We start from the raw sequence: 20,958 nt of genomic DNA, 5'->3' as shown, positions 1-20,958 counted from the left end.
AGTCCCTGACATTGAAATAGGACCCAAAATTGTTGTTCCCATATTTGATAATCAGAAATTTCATCAGAGCCAGGGAAACATGAAGGCTACATTTCAAAATACTCATTATTCTAGAACTAAATGAAAAGATTGAAACGTGATTTAAATAACCGAAATAATTTTTTTAAAAGTTAAGGAATGTCACATAGACACTTACGAAGGCGGCCGTCTTGTTTGGATATCCCCTCCTATGACCACGAGTGTCTCCAAAATGGCGGCGCCTCCATTTCGTGTTGTCGAATATTTTTAAAGATTATTTATTGTGTTTCATTGCACTTCCAAGTCGTTGCATCTGCTTGTTATGGAATGAATGCATCTTTTAAACAATTTCAGATATTTTCATTTTCAGTTGACTGAGACGTCATGACGTAAAGTGTGTACCTCATGTAAATTCTTGTTCCACCAGCTCCGACGTTAAAATAAAACTATTGTCCATAATATTTTGGGTTTTGAACATTTTTTTTATTTCTGTCACTTTGTTCATGCATTTAACGAATATCTGTTTGGGAAAATAATAATGAAAAAATCCTCACCTCAATGATCCACTCACCGAGACAAGAATATCCACGAAAATCAATCGATAAATAATGACACGACAATCGTAATAATGATAATAAAGATTACAATAATCCTTAAAGCATACAATTAACTCTAAAAAATCATTGTTAATGTCAATATTCTATTTAACGATTAATCCTTCTCATTTCCGTAGTTTCTGCGTGTGCCTATGACTAGATACATAATAATGATTTATTCACCCTCCAAAACCCCTCATGATCCTCAAAATGGTGTTTTCTCTAAGTTCCTCGACTACTCCATTATCATTACGTGTTGTTTTTTTTTTCGATTTTGTTTACTTACAATTATCTCAGAGTAATGAATAAAATAAACAATAAGAAATCATTACGAATGAAGGTACGACTCTTCATACATTCAAAAGTACAAAAACAAATGGATCATTCACATCTGTTTAATCATCTCCGGCCACGAGTAACTACGAGATACAAAAAACGTTACAGATCTCTCTTGATTCAGGGGATTAGCCTCGTATGTGTGATTAAACACTTCATCAGCTATCAGTAATTAATTTTCATCGGTTGAATGAATTTTCACTCGATTTATGTTTTTATTTTTTTTTCCTCTCATTAACACATATGAAGTCATTTTGTTTATTCTCTTGCAGTTAAAGCGATCATTTAGTTTAGAAGATAGTTATCAAAAAATGATTACAAATATCCACAGTGAACGTAGTGTAATTAATTGGTTTTCATTCCTCTTCTCACGATGGGTAAGGATTTATTGAAGGTTTTTTTTGCAATCGCAGTTGATTTTTTTCCTCTCAATTATTACTCGGTTGTAACTGCGACTTTTGCTCGTATGTTCGGTAATTTTCTCTCTCTCTCTCTCGATGAAACCTTGAAAATCGACACCTTACAGTTACTTACATATTAAATATTAATATTTATAAATTACAATCATTATCATTTATATTATTACAATTTTTTTTTGCTTTTGTAGATTTTTTTGTTTATCATTTTTAAATGCATACACAGTTGTTTCCATTTCTTTTAAAATTCATCGTTAACATCTAGGGTTTTGTTTTTTTTTCATCGACAATAACGTGGAAAGAATTTACCTATCGATTTTCTTAATTTAGAAAACGAATAGAATTGAAAAATCAAGTGGTGAAAATTTTATGGAAAATTTATGACTCGACGATAAAATTAATATTTATTCACTCGTCTTTGGGTCCTATTTCAAATATTCTCCATTAACAATCGTTGAAATTATACACTGGGAAGTAAAAAATGTAAATCTGTGCAATTCTCGGATAATCACTCTCTCTTCTAACACTAGGTAATAATAAGTGGTATTATCGTATGATTAAATTGAATCGAAAGAAAAACTATTCTTTCTTCCCAACGACGATGATTTTCATTTTTTATGGCAAACAGGAGATTTCTATACAAAATAAATAACAGAATAATCGATGAAAAAGAAGGAAAAAAATGTCAAGGAATATATACCTCTCCCTCTTACATGTCCTTATTTTGTAATTAATTTTATCATCTTTTATTTGTGATATCGTGTGCGCCCGAATTATTCAGTTGATTTGTGTACAATTGTTTATCAGCGTGGCAAATTAACAAATCGACATAAATTACTGATCAATCGATTATTTTATTTTTTCATTCATTTATTTGACCCTTTCAGCACTATAATTGTCATTGCTTGAACATTGTGCCCCTGACGTGATAGTTTTCTCTTTCATATGGATTCATTAAAAATTATTTGTGTGCATGTAAAAAAAATCACTCGAGATCGTGCGTTAGATTTCCTCTTCTCATCAGCATTTCATTCAAATATTCTTGCGCTTAAGTCACATATTTCAGTTTTTCACGTGAACATTGACTCGTTATATTTATTCAAATCGTTCCACCGGCCCTGAACACAAATTATCCCAGTGAAAGAAAAATAATAAAGAAAGAAAAACAAAACGATTAGAAAACAATTTTTATGATTTCATTTTTTTTTTCATTAAAATCATCTTTGGCGACTTCTTCGCGCGAAGAAATTGTCATTCGCTCAATCCCCACAGTTTTTTTAACTGCTTCAGTGGAAAATATTTGAGTCAACAATAATTTATTTAAAATTTCATCTATTTATTCTCCTTCTGGCATTGTGACGAACTCGTGGTGGTCATTTATTCATGTTTCAATTTATGATAATGGGATAATGTGGTTGTTTTTTTTTGCTCCTCGGAGTCTGGATTATTTTCTCCTTCTTTTGGTTCTTTGGAGGTACGTGCCAATGAGGACTAACTCGTACAAAATAATAATGAAGAAATGGTAAATAAATGGAGAATTACTCTTGTTTTCATGGTTGAGAATTAAAAAAAAAACGACTCATCGATTTAGTTCCAAATGCGGAGGAACGAATCCCATGAACCTGTCGCTACTGCCATACCGTCCTCAGTCACACCCAGGCATGATACACGGTTATCGTGTCCAGCGAGAATTCCTGGTAAAGGGATAATAAATTATCAAAGTGCAAGGGAAAGAAATAACTTTAAAACGTCGAGAAAAAAATTTCTTTCTCATTGATATTCTTTAGAATAAAGTCTAAATTCTAAATTATGAGAATCTACATACCAATGATATTTATTTTTATATAAACAATTAGTTCTGTCAAAAAATTGTATTTTCTTCTATAATTTTAATCCGATCATTTTGTAGTGTTTTGATTAAAGAAGAAATTATTCTTTTTAAAAATCGAATGTCATGAGAGAAAATCCCCAACAAGGAATAAAATGCACGATATTTTTGCTGCAATTGAGAAGGACAATTTGGAATACTTCTCTTCTCTCATGCAAAGATGGGAATACTATAATCTTTACTGAGACTTGAGAATGATTTCGTACCTGCACGTTCACTCTTCATGGAGTCCCAGACATTACAATTGAAGTCGTCGTATCCAGCTAAGAGGAGTCTTCCACTCTTGCTGAATGCTACACTCGTGATACCGCAGATGATGTTATCATGACTGTACATTGCCAGTTCCTGATCGGCACGTATGTCGAACAATCGGCACGTGGCGTCGTCTGACCCCGTCGCAAAAGCCCATCCATTAGGGAAGAACTATTCAAAATAATAATTAATGTTTTCACTGCAATAAATTTAGTTGACAGCTGTAGAAAATCCAGAAGAATAAATTAATTTCTAATCAGTTGTTGCAAAATATCCAGACAATTGTTCTCAACATTTTTTACTCTGGAAATAAATATGTATCTGACAATGATTTTTTTCCTGCGCAAAGACTGAAACTCATTCATTTGAAAATATTGGAAGAGTCCACTGCATTGTGACGAGCAATTCCGGATAATCGGGGTGAATTGCAAATGAACATTTCGAATAATGAATTATATTTACCGTAACGGCATTGATATCGCTCTCATGGCCGGGGAAGGTTTGCTTGCACGAGCCCTCACGAATGTCCCATAATTTAGCGCTAGCATCACATGCACCTGAGACAAATGTGCGCATGTCTGGTGCCAATGACAGCGACATAACGTCGCCGGTATGACCGATAAATGAGGTGCACTGCTGGCCAGTCTCGATATCCCACAGAGCACTGCAATTAAATAAATTATTTTCATGTTCTCCAGTAATTACTGGGTAGTCTGGAAGGGATGAGTGAGGAAGGATTCGGGGTACGAACCAAGGAACAGACACCAATGAGCATTTAATTCCAAAATTCAGAGGCTAAAGTCTTCTACAACAAACTAAATTATTATTATGACTAAGATCTGATTTAATGGATCAGAAAAGGCAGCTCAGAAAGTCCCTATTAATATTTTCAATTATAGCACAGTTAGAATAGAAATTCTCACCAAGACATATCGCCAGAGCTTGTGACAATCTGATTGTCATCTAGAAATCGACAGCAGGATAAATAACCAGTGTGTCCTGGCAATTCACGGCTAACTCGTACATTGCCTTCTCGTGTCTTGAGACTGTAGATAGAGCATATGTTGTCGAGGCCACCGCAAGCAACGTAACTACCCGATGGTGCATAGGCACAAGTCATTACCCACGATGATCGTAATGGTATTGCATGTACCTTATTTGTGGTATAACTGTCCCACACGATGAGTTTACCATCTTGAGAGGCTGACACCAAATTTCTGAAAGTACAATATTTTTTCATAATAATTTATCCGTTTTTTTTTGGGGCTGTCAGTTGGAAAATCGACTGACCATCGTTGAAAAAGTGAAAATTACCTGGAATCACTACCCCAATGCATTGCATAAATTTTCGCCAAGTGTCCGCGTAATGTGCGTCTCGTTCGCATTTGTATCCGCCCAATGGGTTCCATCCCCGCTGTTGCCTGCACAAGGCTGGTATCACATGCCACTTTCCTCGCATCCTAGAGTCAGAGACAATAATTAGACATGTCCTAGATAATTGACAAAAATCAGTTAGTTGTGAGGCAAGAATGACCCCTCGAGGTAATGAAAGAATTCTGTAATTCCCGAAGATGTTCTCCGCGGGCTGTTTATTTATCCAGATATTTTTGACTTCCGCGGAGAGGTGAAAGACTAGGGGGTGGGAGGGGGCGGGGAAGTCTGCTAAAAAATGTATAAAGTGCTTCGACATTGAGAATACGGACACTTGTATAATCCAAAGAGGAAAAAAAATAGAGGGATTTTTTTTTTCGGTGCTCAAGTGTAACGGAGAAAGCACGAGTAGAAGCGTGAGAAAGAGGGATGGTGGCGTATTGATCAGAGGAGAGAAGCGACCGTTATGCCGCGCCCTACTACCACTACTACAGTGGTTTCTACGGGTTGCCAACACCAATAACTGACAACCACCATCCATCGACTTGTACAGCTTCAGTTCATTAGAATTTTCATCATTTAAAAAAAAGGTTTGGGTTTGAGCTTTATGCAGCTGCATTAAAGCCCTTATCATGCTTGCATGAGAGCTTGAAGAGGGTTTTTTTTGTATTTAAAAGGGGGTGAAAAAATATTCATTAAGCAAATAATTAAAAACTAATAATCTTCTTCAACTGACTGTGAATTAAGTAACTGACGATATGAGATCATCAACTAAGGGTTGAGTAAATAATTTTCATTTCTGCAAACGCAATTATTGATTGAGAGATCCATTAGAACTTGGGCAGTTAATTGTTGTTTAATTTAATAATTTAGTCTAATAGCGACTTAATAATTGAAATGGGAGAACATAATTTAGTCGTCAATTGATGATTCTACCGGTGAAAAAATAAATTTTCATGAGGACATTCCCCTTGAGCCCTTCCATGCGACTTTTTTTGCTCATTGATTTTAGTTCAAATATTGATCACTGATCGGACTGGGATAGCTTTCACACGTATATCTATCAGCTGTTGCCTTTGACACCAAATTCTCTCTTCAATTTTCCTTCGTCCATGGAATTTGTTAATTAAGAACGGAAGAGAACTTTTAAATACGGTAACTCGGGTTTTTTTTTCTAGCATTGGAGCTTTCCAAGGCTCAATTAAACTTGTGTGGAGCTGGAAATTCGGGACAATGTAGACGTTAAATAGAGGCACTTGATAAACTCATTAAAACGCTCTCGTGAAGCTCATTAAGCTGTCCTGTACAGAAATAATTTTTGTGGGGAGCTTTCCACAAATTAGCGTTAACTGTTATTGGCTGATAAAATTGCTAAATTGATCTCGTATTCTTCAAGATTTTGAAGCTGTCAAGGGTGACCTTAGATGTCACAAAAAGATATACGAGTATAATCGAAAGCTCGTTATTCTAGGCATTGAGACGCACACGAGAAACTCATTAAAATACTGCGATTCATTCGTCTTCAGAGAGTCATGAAATCTTCATTAACAGCTCTGTCAGAGCCATCGGAAAGCTCTTGCATCAACTTCATTGATCTTCGAGGACTTTTCATATTTTCGCGTTGAACTACTGGAGTTTAAACTAATTAAAATTTCTGAAACTTATAAATAATGACGAAGAGTGCGTCAAAAGCTCATGAATATTATTTTCACATTTTGAGATGGAAAACTTCAATGATGAATTACAAATCGAGCTTTTCGTGGGTTCATAACGAGTGCAGCCGACTCTGGCGGAAGAAATTCTGTAGTTTATTTGCCAGAAAGGCATGGAAAGCCGTAAAAGCTCGGAATCTAGCGCTAGTTAGATGAATGGATCTTAAGACTTCCGGCTGACGGATTCAGTAAATAAGAGATCAAGCTCGGAGCTCTCAGAGAACACCTCGAGCTTATCTCAAGCTAAAAAATCAAGCTTTTGCTAACAGTCACTTTGAGATATAAAAATAATTTTTGTGACGGGGTTAATCAAGCTCATTTCAAGGTGGAAAATCAAGCTCCGGTGAACGCAAAATTCGGTAGGAAACGTCTGCAGATATTCAAACTGCAGTTGTCCTCCGATGATAATAATGTTTAAGAGGGGTTTCATCATAGCTTTTTATAAACTTGTAGAACTCTCTCTCTCAGTCAAAAAAAATACAAGAAATAGTCGTAAACTAATTTTAGACAACTCACCCGAATGGCATTTTTGAGGGTTTCCGCCTCCGTACGAAGACTATCCAATTCGTTCATGATTGAATCACCTGTGATAACTCGTCCTCACTTGATAATTCTAGTCCAACGTTTGGACGAGCTTTTTATACCTTTACTCTAATCACTTGTATTCTCCTTCTTACTTCAATTTAAAAATTAACTCGGTGATAACGTTTCCGATTACAAATTCAATGACGTATTTCTTAGTTGAAAGTAATGATTATTGATACGGAGCAGCAACGTCCAACACTATCTCCACGTTCTTCGCCACTTTTTGGTGTCTACTCGACGTTTACAATTGCAAGAAACCACTTGATTATTGTATTTAGGTGATAAAAATAACACTAGTATTTTATGAAAATACTTTTGTGATAATTGTGACGGTACAACCAATCCTCTTGCGTTTTTTCTTCCTCCAGACGACCCACGCGCCACCACCTTCTTCGGCACCTTCTAGCGCGGTCGTTGCCACCCCTGGAATCAATTAAAGAAATGCCGATATTAGAGAGGGAGAATGATAGTCAATTTTCAGAGAACATCATATAATAAAAAAAAGACGGTTTTGTCACGATCAAGTGATGCCTCTTCTTTTGTTACAAATTATAACTTATAAAAATCCCTCTTTAGCTGCATTTTTTCTAGTACGGGCTCGGAGGTAATCACGTCCTTCAAAAATTTGTCTAGGAAGGAAATAGCGTAGGCCGGCCGTAGGGTAGGATTTCTTTAAAGGTGAAATGATAGTTTGTAGGCGAAATTGAGGCGGAATTGATTGAATTTTTTTTGGAACTTGGCCATCAGCTGCAATCCATTATCTCACTTTTCATTCGGTACCTGTTGATTCGTTCGAATTATATAGCGATTCAAGCCTACGTCCATGACCCGGTCGGAACCCTTGCCAAGGGTCCACGCCCACTCTCTCTCTCTCTGTCTCTCTCTCTCTATCAATCTATCTCTCTCTCTCACTCTCTCGTTCCCTTCCCACCATACATCATTAATTAGTCGAGAAAATAACTGATCAAAAACGTCAATAATTATTAGTCAACCATCCTGAATAATTCTAACGACTAAAAATTGACAAAAAAATTAATCAGAACATGAAATTTCAAAGACCAATAATTCCGTGCAATTAATCATTTCGTTAACGAGTGATACCATAAGGAAACGTCAAAAAGACGTGAAATTTTTCGCCCGAAAAATTAATCGAAATTAATGTTTGAGCTTGCGCGCACGCGCGATAGCCACATAAATCAGGAAAAGCACTCTCCCCCACCCTGGAAACAAAATCCGGTGCCTACAAATCAATTTCCAACAGTCGTCGAACCATCGAGCCCCCCATAATCCCCATCAATGACCTCACGAAATCATTAAACTCACGTTATCACTGACTCGTGCTGTCACGACATCATTTCCACTTCCTCATAACCTCTGACAATTCCCGCAACGATACTTCACCCTTGGCTGTGACCTCTGCCCCCAAAAAAAAGATCACGCTTCAACTTCACTTCAGAAGATCATTAAATCGCTCGTGTCCACACACCGACATCCAATCCACCGCAATGACATGTCACACATCACACAAGAGCTTGCAAGCTTCGTCGCCGACTCGTAAAATATCGCTGAAAGAGTGCGCCCTTTCGCCGTTCAGGTGTATAAAGCTCTCATTTTCGGTTTCAAGGGAATAATGCGGAAGTGGAGGGTCTAGCCGCTGGGTGAGGCGCTCGTGTTGCTACAAACTCAATTTTTTATCCCTTTTTTTTCCGCGGTGAAAATGAAATCGATGAGGAAAGCACGACGCCCCACTCGTGACTGCGGAGTTCCTAGCGACCACCCTCCACCCACTCCGCCCCTCTCACCCCGTCCGGCCGGTTCACTCGTGAGCTTTTCATGGAGAATATCTATAGCTTTGCCGACAGTGGCGACGCCGCGCGGCTTCACGTGCAAGCACTCATGGAGAAAAGCGTGAAAAGGCCTGGAGCGGGTGGCGGTGGGGGGCGAGGATGAGGGTGAGGGAGGGAAGGAGACTGGTGGGCGAGGGAGGTGGGGGGTAGGAAGCATTGGGCACGAAGCCGGGGGTAGACCACACCCAGAGAAATACGCGAGTCTGTGTGTGCGAAAAAAAAAGCACCGGGAGAATCCAGCGCCACGTGGCGGTCGGCCCTTCAATCAGAGCGAGCGCCATTGTTCAGAGTGACAGGTTGTTCCATCTTCTCCGGCTTTTTTCAGTCTCTTTTTTTTTTCTTTTTGTTGACGCTAGGGGTTTTTTTTTTTTAATGGGGGTTTGCTGAGGCACAGCACAGGCCGGCCTCGGACACGTTCGATTAGACATCAACTGGCGCGATGAGGACGCTGGGGGTGGGGGGTTGGAGGTTAGTTTATAGTGATTTAGTAATTTTTAACGGTTCGATTGAAGGAGAGGGGTGAGGGTCGTTTGCCTGGTAAAAATAGAGGGGTTAATTGAGGAGAGGGGTTTGGTGGAAGGGGGCCGGGTCAATGGAGGGGCATCATTTTTTTTGGTTGGGTGGTAGATGTGAAGAGTACGGAGGATAATTTAGGGGTAAAACTGGATGAATTTAGTGGATTTTAGGGGAATTCTTTAGAATTCCTAGGGAGACTTGGGAGATTCTAGTAGAATTTTTTAAGTGATGAGAAAAAATGGAAAATTTATGCTCCATCAGTCTTATTTTTAGAAAATCAGGAAACTTTTACAAGAATCCTTTACTGGAGCATGTTTATACTATTTAAAGTCAAACAATATATCATCGAAAAAAATTTCTTTGGATAAACCATCAAGCAATCATTGGAAATAACTTCTTCATGAGTTGTCCTTCGCTATTTTAATGCAGCAAAAATTTTTTTATCGAAATTTAATGGCGTCCTATCGCTTCCTGTTTTGTAAATATTTCAATTTTTCAAAGAAAGAATTGGAACATAGATGTGATGGTAAATATTATGAGAAAAATTGTATCAAATTTTTGCTGTATATTTTTGTTTGTGAATGGAAGTTCTCTGGTGTTCACCAGTAATATATCTCAATTTTTCATAATTTTCTTAGAGCCGTTACCACACGGCTCTTCCAACCTTGAAGAAAACGACAGTTGGCTCGACTTGAGCGACGGTTAAAGGCCTTTATCCGTCCAGAAAACGCACCTGTCGTAAATACGTACATCCGTGTCCCCGAATTTATTATCATTATTCAAAACTATTAATGTTCGTGCAAAAAGTACTGGGAAATGGCGATAAATTTGTTAAATAAAATACAGGGAACAATTTGAGTGATTCTTTTGTGGAGTATATCGACCCCTCGGTTATACGAGGTCGAAGGAGAGGGATTTTAAAAGTCCACGGTAGATTGAGAGAGATGAATACAGGAGGGCAGGTGAATGACGTCAGTCACAGTGTGACGTAGGTGGAGTTGCCGAATGCATCGCGTCGACGCGAGAATCGCCCAACTTTAGGTCAAAGTGGGATAATGTTGGTAAAAGAGATGGATATTATTCAGAAATATCTGAAGTACTATTATTTTTAGATGTGTTGATCTAATTTTGATGATTTGCAAACAGTGTTAAAATTTTTTTATTAATTTTTCGCATGAAATCCAAAGCATTTTCTTCGTGTTTGGTTTCCACTGAATTTTCAGGAAATCCTGTTGTGGAAAAATCAAATAGTCCATTAATTTTCCACTCGAATAATCGGAACGGAAACAAAATACTTCATTTTTCGGTTCCATTGGTCCATATAAATTCAGCAAATTCGAAAAATGCAGAAAAAAATGTTAAATACATAATTCATTCGAAATTAACTTATTTGGTATAATATTGCATTGATTTAACTCATTAGTCGACAAAAATTCAGTTCTCATCAGAATATGAAAATTACGACTATAGCAATTATTCTGGAGAGCCATACCCATCTTTATCAGACATTTTTCAGTTATCAAAAAATGTTATCAGTGATTTTTTAATGATTTCCTCTTTTTCAGAACAAAATATTATCTTTTACGATGTTACCGGGGAGCAGAGCAGTATAGAGTGAATATCGCCAGCGGGAAAAAAAATGAATGAGATATTTTATCGTACGTCATAGAGTTATTAATCACATCCTCTCGCTTTCCATTTCAAAGAAATTTTTTTTATATTATTAAACGATGAAGTCAGACATGAAGGAGCATTAAACGAATATTCCTTCCATTTGGTTACTTCTTGACTTACTATGATTACCAAACTTATTTAGTATCGCGATACTTTTTATGTCTTTCGAGCATGATGCATATATTCACATATTTTCATTAAAAAAATTAATATTGTCTGTAAAGTCATCCTGTGACAAATTAAGTCTCATTTTTACTTCAATGACTGGAAATATTTTCTTTCCAATCTCTAACCAATCTCTAATGTTTTCATAAAAAATCACATGAGCACCGATAATTTATAAACTCTTCGTGACAAATTCTGGATTTTCACTTCTACATTTAAAATGAACTGAAACATAAGTGCAGCAGAAGGGCAAAGATCCCCTCGCTATTCCGAACCCCAAAGACATTGTAAATGTCGCAAAAAAAATTTACGTGAATCCTCTTCCGTCGTTAAAAGTGTCGGATGACACTTCGAGACGTAAAAAAATTTAAATGGCCTCGCAACCGGTCCACGATAACCCAAATGTAATAGAGACGTTGGAAAAAAATGAGAACAGACACAGAAAGCGACAGTTCATCCGGTTTTGTAGATGTACAGTAGTTAGAGTGTAGAAAGGGGCAGAGGGAAGTGAGGGGTTCAGAAAGGGATGTGGAAGAGCCGTTTGAAACGTCAAGAGAGGAACAAGGGGGGAAAAAAGGGGAGTCCGTCGTGTTGTATACTCCATGCCAAATACGTTGACCCGGGGGACTTTGAGGTTAGCCGATAATCGCCCTACTAACCGTCTCGCGGAATCCGGTCTTTTATTTTTCCGGTCCACGGTATTTATTGTTTTTACGTCAGGAGATATGAGGGAAGTGAGTCAATTGTACGTCATTTTTGCTATGGGTGAGGTCCACCACAGTTTCGCTAAATTCGCTTGATTCCACTGAATTTCTATTAATTTTGAAAAATATTTCATCAAAAAAACCATCTCAATTGATTCTATAAAATATAAAATAATTGGATGTTCAATGGAAATACAAAAGGATGTTCTGCTCAATTTTAGAGGAAACTTAAATAGATTTCTATAATATTTACTAGTGATTTAGTCGAATTTTGTTGGTAAAAAGTACTACATTTGATTATTCTCACGCCATTATTGAATATTGAATATTTCGCATTGAAAATACATAGTGAAGTTGTAGAGCTCTGATAGTAATGTGAAATAATAGTAATGAGGAGAGTATCAACGAATTCCAAATTAACAAAAAATGCTTGCTATAATTTGAATTCCCAAAAAAATATTTCTCCGACAATTTATATGAAATGAGGGGTTATTCATGATGCTCATCGCGATATTCCGCTGGCAATTAAAGTCATTTAAACTGTACTTGTAGCATCATCATATCAATTGACGGACCAATGAGAGCAGCCGTTCCTATTACCCATAACTTGAACATTAACTCAATATTCATGACTACATGTATGTGAAAAGAAAATACATGAAACTATTTGCAGAACAGTGAGTTATTTCTCTCCTCTATCTACCGCATTCTCTCGGGTAATAAAAATTATACCGAATGACAATTCGAGGAAGAAATAGATTGATTAGTTCCCCAGAAGACAGCCAACGATTTTGCAGGGGAAAAATGAAAATTTTCTCCTCAGGGAATTTTTCTTCTCGCAAGTCTCATCAATTTCTCATGCCAAAATAATAATAACAAATCGACATCACTGTGAAGTCTGCCTCGACTCTAGTGTGCCCCTATTTCCTGCATTTCAAATATTTTTTTCGCATGCGCATACACTCCCACACATACGGGACACGCGTACACGCATTATGCAAGAGAAAAGTGACGCTTCTGTACATTTATTTCTCTCAATGTATTACCGAGAGCTGAAAAAATGATGTATTTACCGGAGTCTTTGAGATATCTGTGAGGATTACTTATGAAAATACAGTGGGATATGATTTCTCATTCAGGTGATAAACAATTCGTGGAATATTCAAACGAAATATTTGCACAGACTGAATGAGAGAATATATTTCAGCTGATAGAATACTGTTAAATGAAGTATTTCAATTAATTATTGAGAAATCAATGAAGTGAAACCGTGGAAGAGTGAATGCAATAGATTTTTTTTTAAGGATTAAAAAGGGCAATCAATTCTATTTTTAGGGTTTCTGTGGCAAACTGTAAGGAATAGAGAGTTCATCTTTAGAAATAAAAATGAACAGTCGGTAAGGAGAACCTAAAATATGGGGGTTTATTTAAGAAACAAATCGAAATCCCCGGATCTTTTCTCCAGGAGTATTTAAATAAGAATGATCGTAGAAGTTGATAATTTTTACTGTCCAATTTCCGGTTTTATTGCTTTGAAACGACCAGCAAAATGAAAAAAAGACTTAAAAGTTTAGATAAATAAAATTCATGAAAAATCTCCCGCGATCTCTCTCTCTTGCGATTTTTATGTAAAAAAATTGTAAAAATAATCTGCACCCCAGAAAATTCAAGCAATACAAATTAATGAAAAATTACCAATTGAAAGATTCCCAAATAAAATTACTCTTGAGACGTTACTGTTCTCTGCAACTACCACAAAAAAAAATCTAAAATGCCAATAAAAAAAAAAGAAAAACCAATTTCCACTGCGGGAACGTAAAAAACGTTGAATTTATCCTGAAAATCCTGGTAAAACCCTGATATCTCGTATTTTCTCTTCAAGAATTTGACAGAGACATTGGTGACTAGGCGGCGGCCATGTTTGCAGGTACAATCTACTATTGGACCTGAAAATCACGGCCGAAAGGTCGCATTTATCCGCAAAAATCAATCAATTTTCACAGTACCTAAAGAAAGAAAAACGTTAATTGTTAAGAGCAATTAAGATTCGTTGGTAAAAAAATTCAACAATTGGACTTTGCTCTGAAATATTCCCCCCTGAAATTCCCATCCCACAGCCTGTCACCGCGAGCAATTTCGCCCCAAAAAAAACCATTACAATTGGAAAAAATATTTTAAAAAAGCATTACCTAGATATGCTCCCGTGCGGAGCCGTGCCTGTCCCAAAATGACTCCGAAATAATCACGTACAACTTCACTCCACCCTTTTCCCCGATCCCAGCGTCACCCCCAATATTCCCACAAAATAAATCCACCTTCACAACTGAAATCACTCACATGAACGAGTATTTTCACTCTCAACAGCACAAGAAACGTTCAATAAAAAATAAATAATCCACCGCCGAGTGATTTTCCAGTGGAATTTATCAGCGCGATTATTTTTTCCTTTTCATTCAGACGTCACCGAGAAATAATAAAAAAACGGAAATTATTGGACGAATACCACCGCAGTCTCCGATTATATTTCCTTCCAACAGCAGAACAAATTTTTCCTCCACGTATGAAGCCCAAGTTCCTTTGCACTCTCAGTAGAAATTCGTTGCCCTGGATTCGGGTATTTGTTTCTTTTTATTTTCGCTTTTGATTATTTCTTGTCGATGAGTTTTCCAGGGCCTTTGCCGTTGTCTTTTTGTCCTTTTCAATTCACTCGGATTTTACTGACCGCTGTATCTCGCCTACAACCCGGGCACACTGGGAAGAAAAACGGTATTACCAACACGCAAGAATTATAGGCGCGCGCATTGCGAACAGGACTGTACAGCGCCGCTGGTAGGGAGCGCAAGGGAAGGGGACGGTAGGCAAAATGGCCGCGGGTGATCAACAGCATACGTTGGTGACGCCGGCGTTTATCCGCGTTTCTGGAAAAATGAAAAGTCCTGGGAGTTGTGGAGGTTTGGAGTGGTGTGATTTAAGGTAATTTGGTTTATTTAATAACTGAGGACAACGATTAATGAGGGATTGGGGGGCAATGGCGATCGAGGAGGAGAGAAAACGAATTTTGTTTGTGGCGTCTGGTTTCACGGTGGCGTCGGCGAGATTGGGCGCGCAGGGCGGGGCTCCCTGGGGTTTCATGTGTGAACCCCGGTGGATGGCTGCCGTTGGGCGATGCTCGAATCAAACCGATTGCGCGGAGACCCCGAGGGTCGACATGGGAATCGGGAGAATTTAAAAAATTTTTTGGGGGGAATTACTGATGTAGAGCTTCTTCATGGAGATGATTTAGGTGGCTCTTAGGGGATATGATTGGAGAAATAATTGAGACGGTTCGATGAGTTCAGGGCTTATTAATCGGAATTAAATATAAACTCGACGCCACCTGTCGGGGGAATTCTAGAATATTTATGATTTTTTTTTCAGAAAATTGGAAAATATTTTATTGAACCCACGGAAAAAATTTTAGAACAGAACTTTATTGAATTTTTTAGAAAATACTATTGTATTTAAATTATTTACTGTCTGTTTCGACCCTAGTCTGGTGGAGCATTGAACAGACAATATTATTTAATTGTCAAGACGATCAAACGACAAATAATTGGAAAGTTAAGTCGTTAAAAAATTTATAAATGGAATAGTAATGTATGGGACACCATAAGAGGCATTTTTAAGATCTAAATGAGTTCAATATTTTCTTCTTTATCGACTGCTGACATAGAAAGGAGTCTCACGATCGTGTGTAACTAACGCTACTTCTCGGTACATTTTTTAATAATATCGTGTAAATGTGGAAACCGAAAGAACAGAGGTCTCTGCTGTCCTGAAATACGACTATTTTGAATTTCTTTTTACATTCCTCTATCCCATAATTCAGTTCATAAGTCTAAATTAGAAAATAAACTTCTATGGTTCCTTCTATTACAAATTTATAGATTTGAATTATAGATAGACAGATCATCCATTCTGCCAGCTAAAATCGCTCTCAGGAGCTTAATTTTTTGAATAAAGTCCCCGTTTGTTACCTTAAATGATTTTTGAATTTTTGTTCTCCTAAAAAATATGAAAAATTATAAATTTAGATAATTAATTTTGAGTGAAAGACCAGCTTGTAAAATTTGCAGCATTGTACACAATTTTCTCAAGTCTAAACAATTCATTAAACAATTATTCCGGTGAGCATAAAATATATGAAGTATTTCAATGATCACAGTAGGTGATTAGGATCCTCTCAAATATAACAGTTCCGTGCAATTAATTTCTGCATTTCCCATGTCGCATACTGAATTAATATCAAATGCAGTAGCTTCGATTCCACACAAACACACTGGTAAATATAGTTTCTTTCGTGCTTGACGACACACTCACGCGATATTATCCCATGACAATGCCACGCATTATGCATACGTCATTGTAAATTCAAAACTTGGAGTTTAAACTATAGAGTAAAGCCACCAGCAAAGCGATTATAGTTCTAGTTTCTCCACTATCGAAAGAAAAGAGGTGAATGTGTCAGTGGTTGGGGTGAGGGTTGACGATAGAGGGGGCGGTATTAGGTCAAATGGAGCATTAACAATTAATCAATCAGACCATTTTGTCTATTCTGAATTAAATTCTATGACAATTTTGGGAAATTCACTGGTACACGGCGACAATTAGTTATTAAATTGTCATTAATCCGTCTGTTGTGTATTTGGTCGTGATTCACTGCACCTGACAGGAATTATTTATCGACATTTGTATTTTCGTGGTTCTACGAAAATTATTCAAATAAAAATTTCGCAGTTTTCAAGCCCTAAAGGGATAAATATAGGTTTTAACTCATGGGAAGTAAATTTAATCTATTGATTCACTGCTTTAATTTTTTAATTCGTTCACCAGCGTTTGGATTTATAGAAAAAAAAATTTTTAACGTATGTTTTGAAAATGAGAAAATGTTTGTTTGTTTTTACTGCCACAAAGGAGAAGTTAACAGATGATTACTCATTAAAATTATCTGCGGTAACGACACGGAAGCCGCGTGTCATGATTTTCTCCCCTCATGAGCCCAATTTTTTATCACTTACTACAATCTACAAGGGAGCATTTTAATTAAATTTTTTACATTCATTTTCAGCTTTCCCTCTGGGGGTGTTCATTACGAGAATGGAGAGTAAGAATAGATAATTCCTGAGAGACAGTGGGCGTCAAAAATCGGTAAGTTTATTTTACACAACATTTTTTTATGTCATATATAATTCATTATTTATTTTATTAAGTCGAAGCGGGTTCGATTGCGCAGAAATCGAATGTTATCGCAATATTCTTACCTCCGGTTTTTTCATTATTAAGGAATCAAAACTCCACGTCATACTAACAAAACTCTTTCAAAAAATATGCGGGCGATTTTTCAAGTAGATTTTCGGCCGTCATGACCTACAAAATCATATTCCTGAGGAAAGGCCTCGAGGAAAATATTTAATTTAATTAACAAATCAGATGAAATTAAATTGCAAAAACGAATCAGTTTTTTCTCGAAAAACTAAACAATTTTTTCCGGGCGGAAGTTCCCCCACGACTGAAAAAATTAAACAAAACAAAAATCGCTTCCAATTAGGTCACGTCCCTTTAAACTCGTAAGTGCCATTAGAACCCGGCCCAGCCTTTCCAGTTCCCCCATTATATCCTGAAACCAACCACCCAGAGATTTCTGAATTTATTTCACTCCAACCTCTCCCTCCCGACCACGTGGTACGGCAAACCCTATATCCGGCGTCGTAAAAAAATCCCAGTTAAACTTTATATCAATCGCTTTCCGGTGGCACCGAACGTCTGTTCCTTATCGCTCCCCTCCCGCTCATCGACCAAAAAATTCTCACCTCTCGTCAATTCTCATGCATATTTTCCCACCCCGCCCCCTCTCACTTCAATAAAAAAAAATACGGCCTTATCGCGGTTGACCCGAAAAAAAAAATCCTGTTTTCCGCATCCCCCACCGGGGGGTAAAAACAAATAGTCCCGAAAAATGTCAACAAAAAAAAAGCAAAATAACAAAAAAATTTCGAAATAGTCGTAAACATTGAAATCCTGTCTTATCATTATTACCACCGGGGATTTTTCGGTTATTATTGTTTTTAATTTTTTTTTCCCCACTGCAACTAGCATCCGAAAAAGCGGTGACATGGACAGTGGGGGGTGGTAAATTGGCGCAGGCGCTCGGTAATCCCTTGCAATACGTATCTGTTAGACGCTTGGTTTAGCTCAGCTCTGCCGTCGAGTGAGGGACGTTCCCTCGTCCCAATCGCGTCGTTGTTCGGCATAAAAAAAAAATCGTAAAAAAAAGGGGAGAAAAATATAAACTTTGCGAAAATTGTAAAGGGCCCGACGCCACATTAAAAAACCCGCAAATCACATTAAAAATGCTTAAACATTCTACAAGAGTAACGGTAACAAGTGTCGAGATGAGTAAAATATAGTGACGATAAAAAAAATCCATAAACATTCGGGATTAAATAATAATAATAAATAAAATTTTATTCAACGAAATTAGTACGACTCGGCGATAATTAATCGAACAAGTTGATAATTAATCACTCCTTTGTTTCGCTAAACACCGAGTGGAGTATCTCAACTAGTGATTGAAATATGTGAGAGTAAAGTTGAAAAAAATTTTATCGCAATTTCTCTTTCATTCGAAATAACACTTATGTGACGAAGAGGAAAAAATAAAAACGTGTGCTAAAATAAACTCTGTCCCTGAGCTGAAAAACGCTGGCCGATAATGCACAGCTGACCAAAAATTTTTCACCCAAATTTTCATCAATCGACGATAAGCCATAATCGATCGGCAAAAAGTTCAAGAAAAATATAAAAAATATCAAATCTCCAGGGAATGAAGAGAAATATTATTTCTGATATTGAATAATCACCAGCATGTGCCTTGCCACAGTGACACGAAAAATCCTCACCAATAATTAAAATTGAATGATAAATGCCCCAAGAAATAACGAATGCCTCCAAGAACAGTGTAGAATAACCGTTGGCATAATTTAAAGGAGGTAAAAAATTGTTGAAAAATTACTGTTTGAAGAAATGTCGAGTTTTAACAAGTTATTACATCGTACAATCAACGACGACCTTTTGACAATCGTCCACAGACGGACAATGCACTGCGAGGATTTATCGCCAAGCGCCAACGACTCGACAATTAATGAAATGCCTGTCAACATTGACAACGAAAATCCCCTCTTCGATACCCACAAAATACCCGAATCACCAGACAACTGAGGTCTCGTTAATTGTCCAATCAAGCGTCAAAATTTTCTATCTCCATGAAGTAAACAAATTTTTCACCGGCATTATTTTCTCACCGACAATCACAAAATCACCAACGGATCCACCATGAGCCGAGAAAGTTGCTAAATAAGGTCCAATTAAATCCGCTTCCATTGACAAAAACGTGGAGTTACGCAAAACATAACATACACAATTTATATTTAAAAAAATAGATGAGAGTGCAACTGCAGTCTCGTGGAGGAATATTCATTAAATAAACAATGCTTTGGAGATGTAAACAAAGGAGCTGACTTGCCTCCAGACAGGTACAATGTGTATCTGGGAATGATAAAAGAAGTGTCTTAAATTTGTTATTGAGAATTAAACAACCTGAGGTGCAAGAAAAATTTCCATTGGGCAAAATTAAAATACTGAGTAGGTTAAAGTATTCTGCGTTGAATTTTGGCAGGCACTGTTAATACAGCAGCAATAATTCATCATCACGCTTTTTATCTAAAGGAATATAAAAATAAAAACAAACGACGTAAAGATAAATAAATAAGTAAAATTGAAAAAAAAAAAATAACGTTAATAGTGAGTTCTTTAAATCTATATCACTTGGCATTTTAATACACGAGGTTATGAATTATAATAATTGATGAATATTTAACGTCTCACATTGGCCTTCAGCGCACTTAACCATAATAATAATAATCTCGATGAATAAAATTCGAGAGTGAGACGAGTAATCGATGATTCAACATTTATTCGAGTATACAAGGCTTTTTTCATGTTAAAAAGAAAAAAAATAAATCATTCAAGTTTTGAGAGTGCGTTAACTTGAAATTATTGATAAAAATAATTATGCTCAATTCGTGCTGTGCTTTTTTACATAAATTAATATAAAATTAATACAAATTGACATTAGATGATTAGTGCGCAGTGATTAGATCGATAAGTTTAGTGAAAAAACGGCGAGCGTATATGGCTTATTGTGCTGAATGAACTCGTTATTGTTATTTAGTTTAGCGCAGTTCAGTTTAATGAGGGAATAATTTTTTCGATTATCGCGCGAGTGATTGTGTTGTGACGGCCGAGTGGATATATTTATTTGGTTGTATTTCATTGTGATTGAGGAGAAATGCCTGTCAGACGGGGCCACGTTGCGCCGAGGACCACCATCATCGAGACTATCATCAGGAAGTTTGATACACATGGTGAGATTAATGGTTTTTTTAGTGGTCGTGGTAAAAATACAATAAAAATTGCCCGAAGAATTTGGCTATTCTGGAATTTTAAGTTGTGGTGGAATTAAAATTAGCAAGTGATCGAATTTTTCGGAGAAATTTCTTGTAGTAGAATTTCGTAGAATTTTTCGAAGAATTTCTAAAATTTTGAAATTTCTCGGTGACATTAATTTTGTTAGACATCCGGTCTTAATGAAATACGATTTATTTGATTGCATCAGATGCCTACAGTTGTTACGTCTTCTTCGAGTTTGAAGACATCTGCAGATGTTTCGGAAGTCTGTATTGTATTTACTCAGACACTTTGTTACCTGTTAATAAATATGCAATTAGCCCAGCAGCGGAGCTGGGAAGTAATCTATTCACTGATGAATTATTCATGAGAA

General features: G+C 36.9%; 2 protein-coding genes across 11 annotated transcripts in view; one reads left to right on the top strand and one right to left on the bottom strand.

Moving 5' to 3' along the window:
* Positions 1–1,141: 1,141 nt before the first annotated feature.
* LOC135166522 (guanine nucleotide-binding protein G(I)/G(S)/G(T) subunit beta-1) lies at positions 1,142–14,841 on the bottom strand. Of its 2 annotated transcripts, none has more exons than XM_064128825.1 (7): positions 14,270–14,841; positions 7,106–7,597; positions 4,821–4,966; positions 4,430–4,723; positions 3,969–4,170; positions 3,461–3,677; positions 1,142–3,060 (listed from the first exon to the last, which is right to left on the bottom strand). In XM_064128825.1, the coding sequence occupies exons 2-7, from the start codon at positions 7,160–7,162 to the stop codon at positions 2,954–2,956; spliced, it is 1,023 nt and encodes a 340-aa protein (XP_063984895.1). In that variant the 5' UTR covers positions 7,163–7,597; positions 14,270–14,841; the 3' UTR covers positions 1,142–2,953. The 2 variants fall into 2 exon arrangements, with proteins under 2 accessions (XP_063984895.1, XP_063984896.1); XM_064128826.1 differs by lacking the exon at positions 14,270–14,841 and adding an exon at positions 8,498–8,919.
* Positions 14,842–14,939: 98 nt separating this feature from the next.
* LOC135166509 (potassium voltage-gated channel subfamily H member 6) overlaps positions 14,940–20,958 on the top strand; it is a 52,380-nt gene continuing 46,361 nt past the window's right edge. For 4 of the 9 annotated variants that reach the window (XM_064128776.1, XM_064128777.1, XM_064128781.1 and 1 more), the window contains exon 1: positions 18,310–20,542. In XM_064128776.1, coding sequence (XP_063984846.1) covers positions 20,467–20,542 — 76 coding nt within the window. In that variant the 5' untranslated portion in view covers positions 18,310–20,466. Of the gene's footprint in view, positions 15,054–17,187; positions 17,268–18,306; positions 20,543–20,958 lie in introns of those variants that run through there. The other 5 variants (XM_064128780.1, XM_064128778.1, XM_064128782.1 and 2 more) reach the window with 3 other exon arrangements.

Source organism: Diachasmimorpha longicaudata, chromosome 10 (genome assembly GCF_034640455.1).
Source record: "Diachasmimorpha longicaudata isolate KC_UGA_2023 chromosome 10, iyDiaLong2, whole genome shotgun sequence".
NCBI lineage: Eukaryota > Metazoa > Arthropoda > Insecta > Hymenoptera > Braconidae > Diachasmimorpha > Diachasmimorpha longicaudata.
Note: the sequence above shows the minus strand (reverse complement) of the source record. Positions and strands in the feature narration are given on the sequence as shown.

What these genes read in the sequence shown, in the direction of transcription:
- LOC135166522 (XM_064128825.1), bottom strand. Translation starts at nt 7,162, where the DNA reads ATGAACGAATTGGATAGTCTTCGTACGGAGGCGGAAACCCTCAAAAAT. An exon ending in AGCTCTGGCGATATGTCTTG is followed by an intron (nt 4,171 to 4,429) that starts GTGAGAATTTCT and finishes ATTTAATTGCAG; the next exon opens with TGCTCTGTGGGATATCGAGA. An exon ending in CATGAAGAGTGAACGTGCAG is followed by an intron (nt 3,061 to 3,460) that starts GTACGAAATCAT and finishes TCCCTTTACCAG; the next exon opens with GAATTCTCGCTGGACACGAT.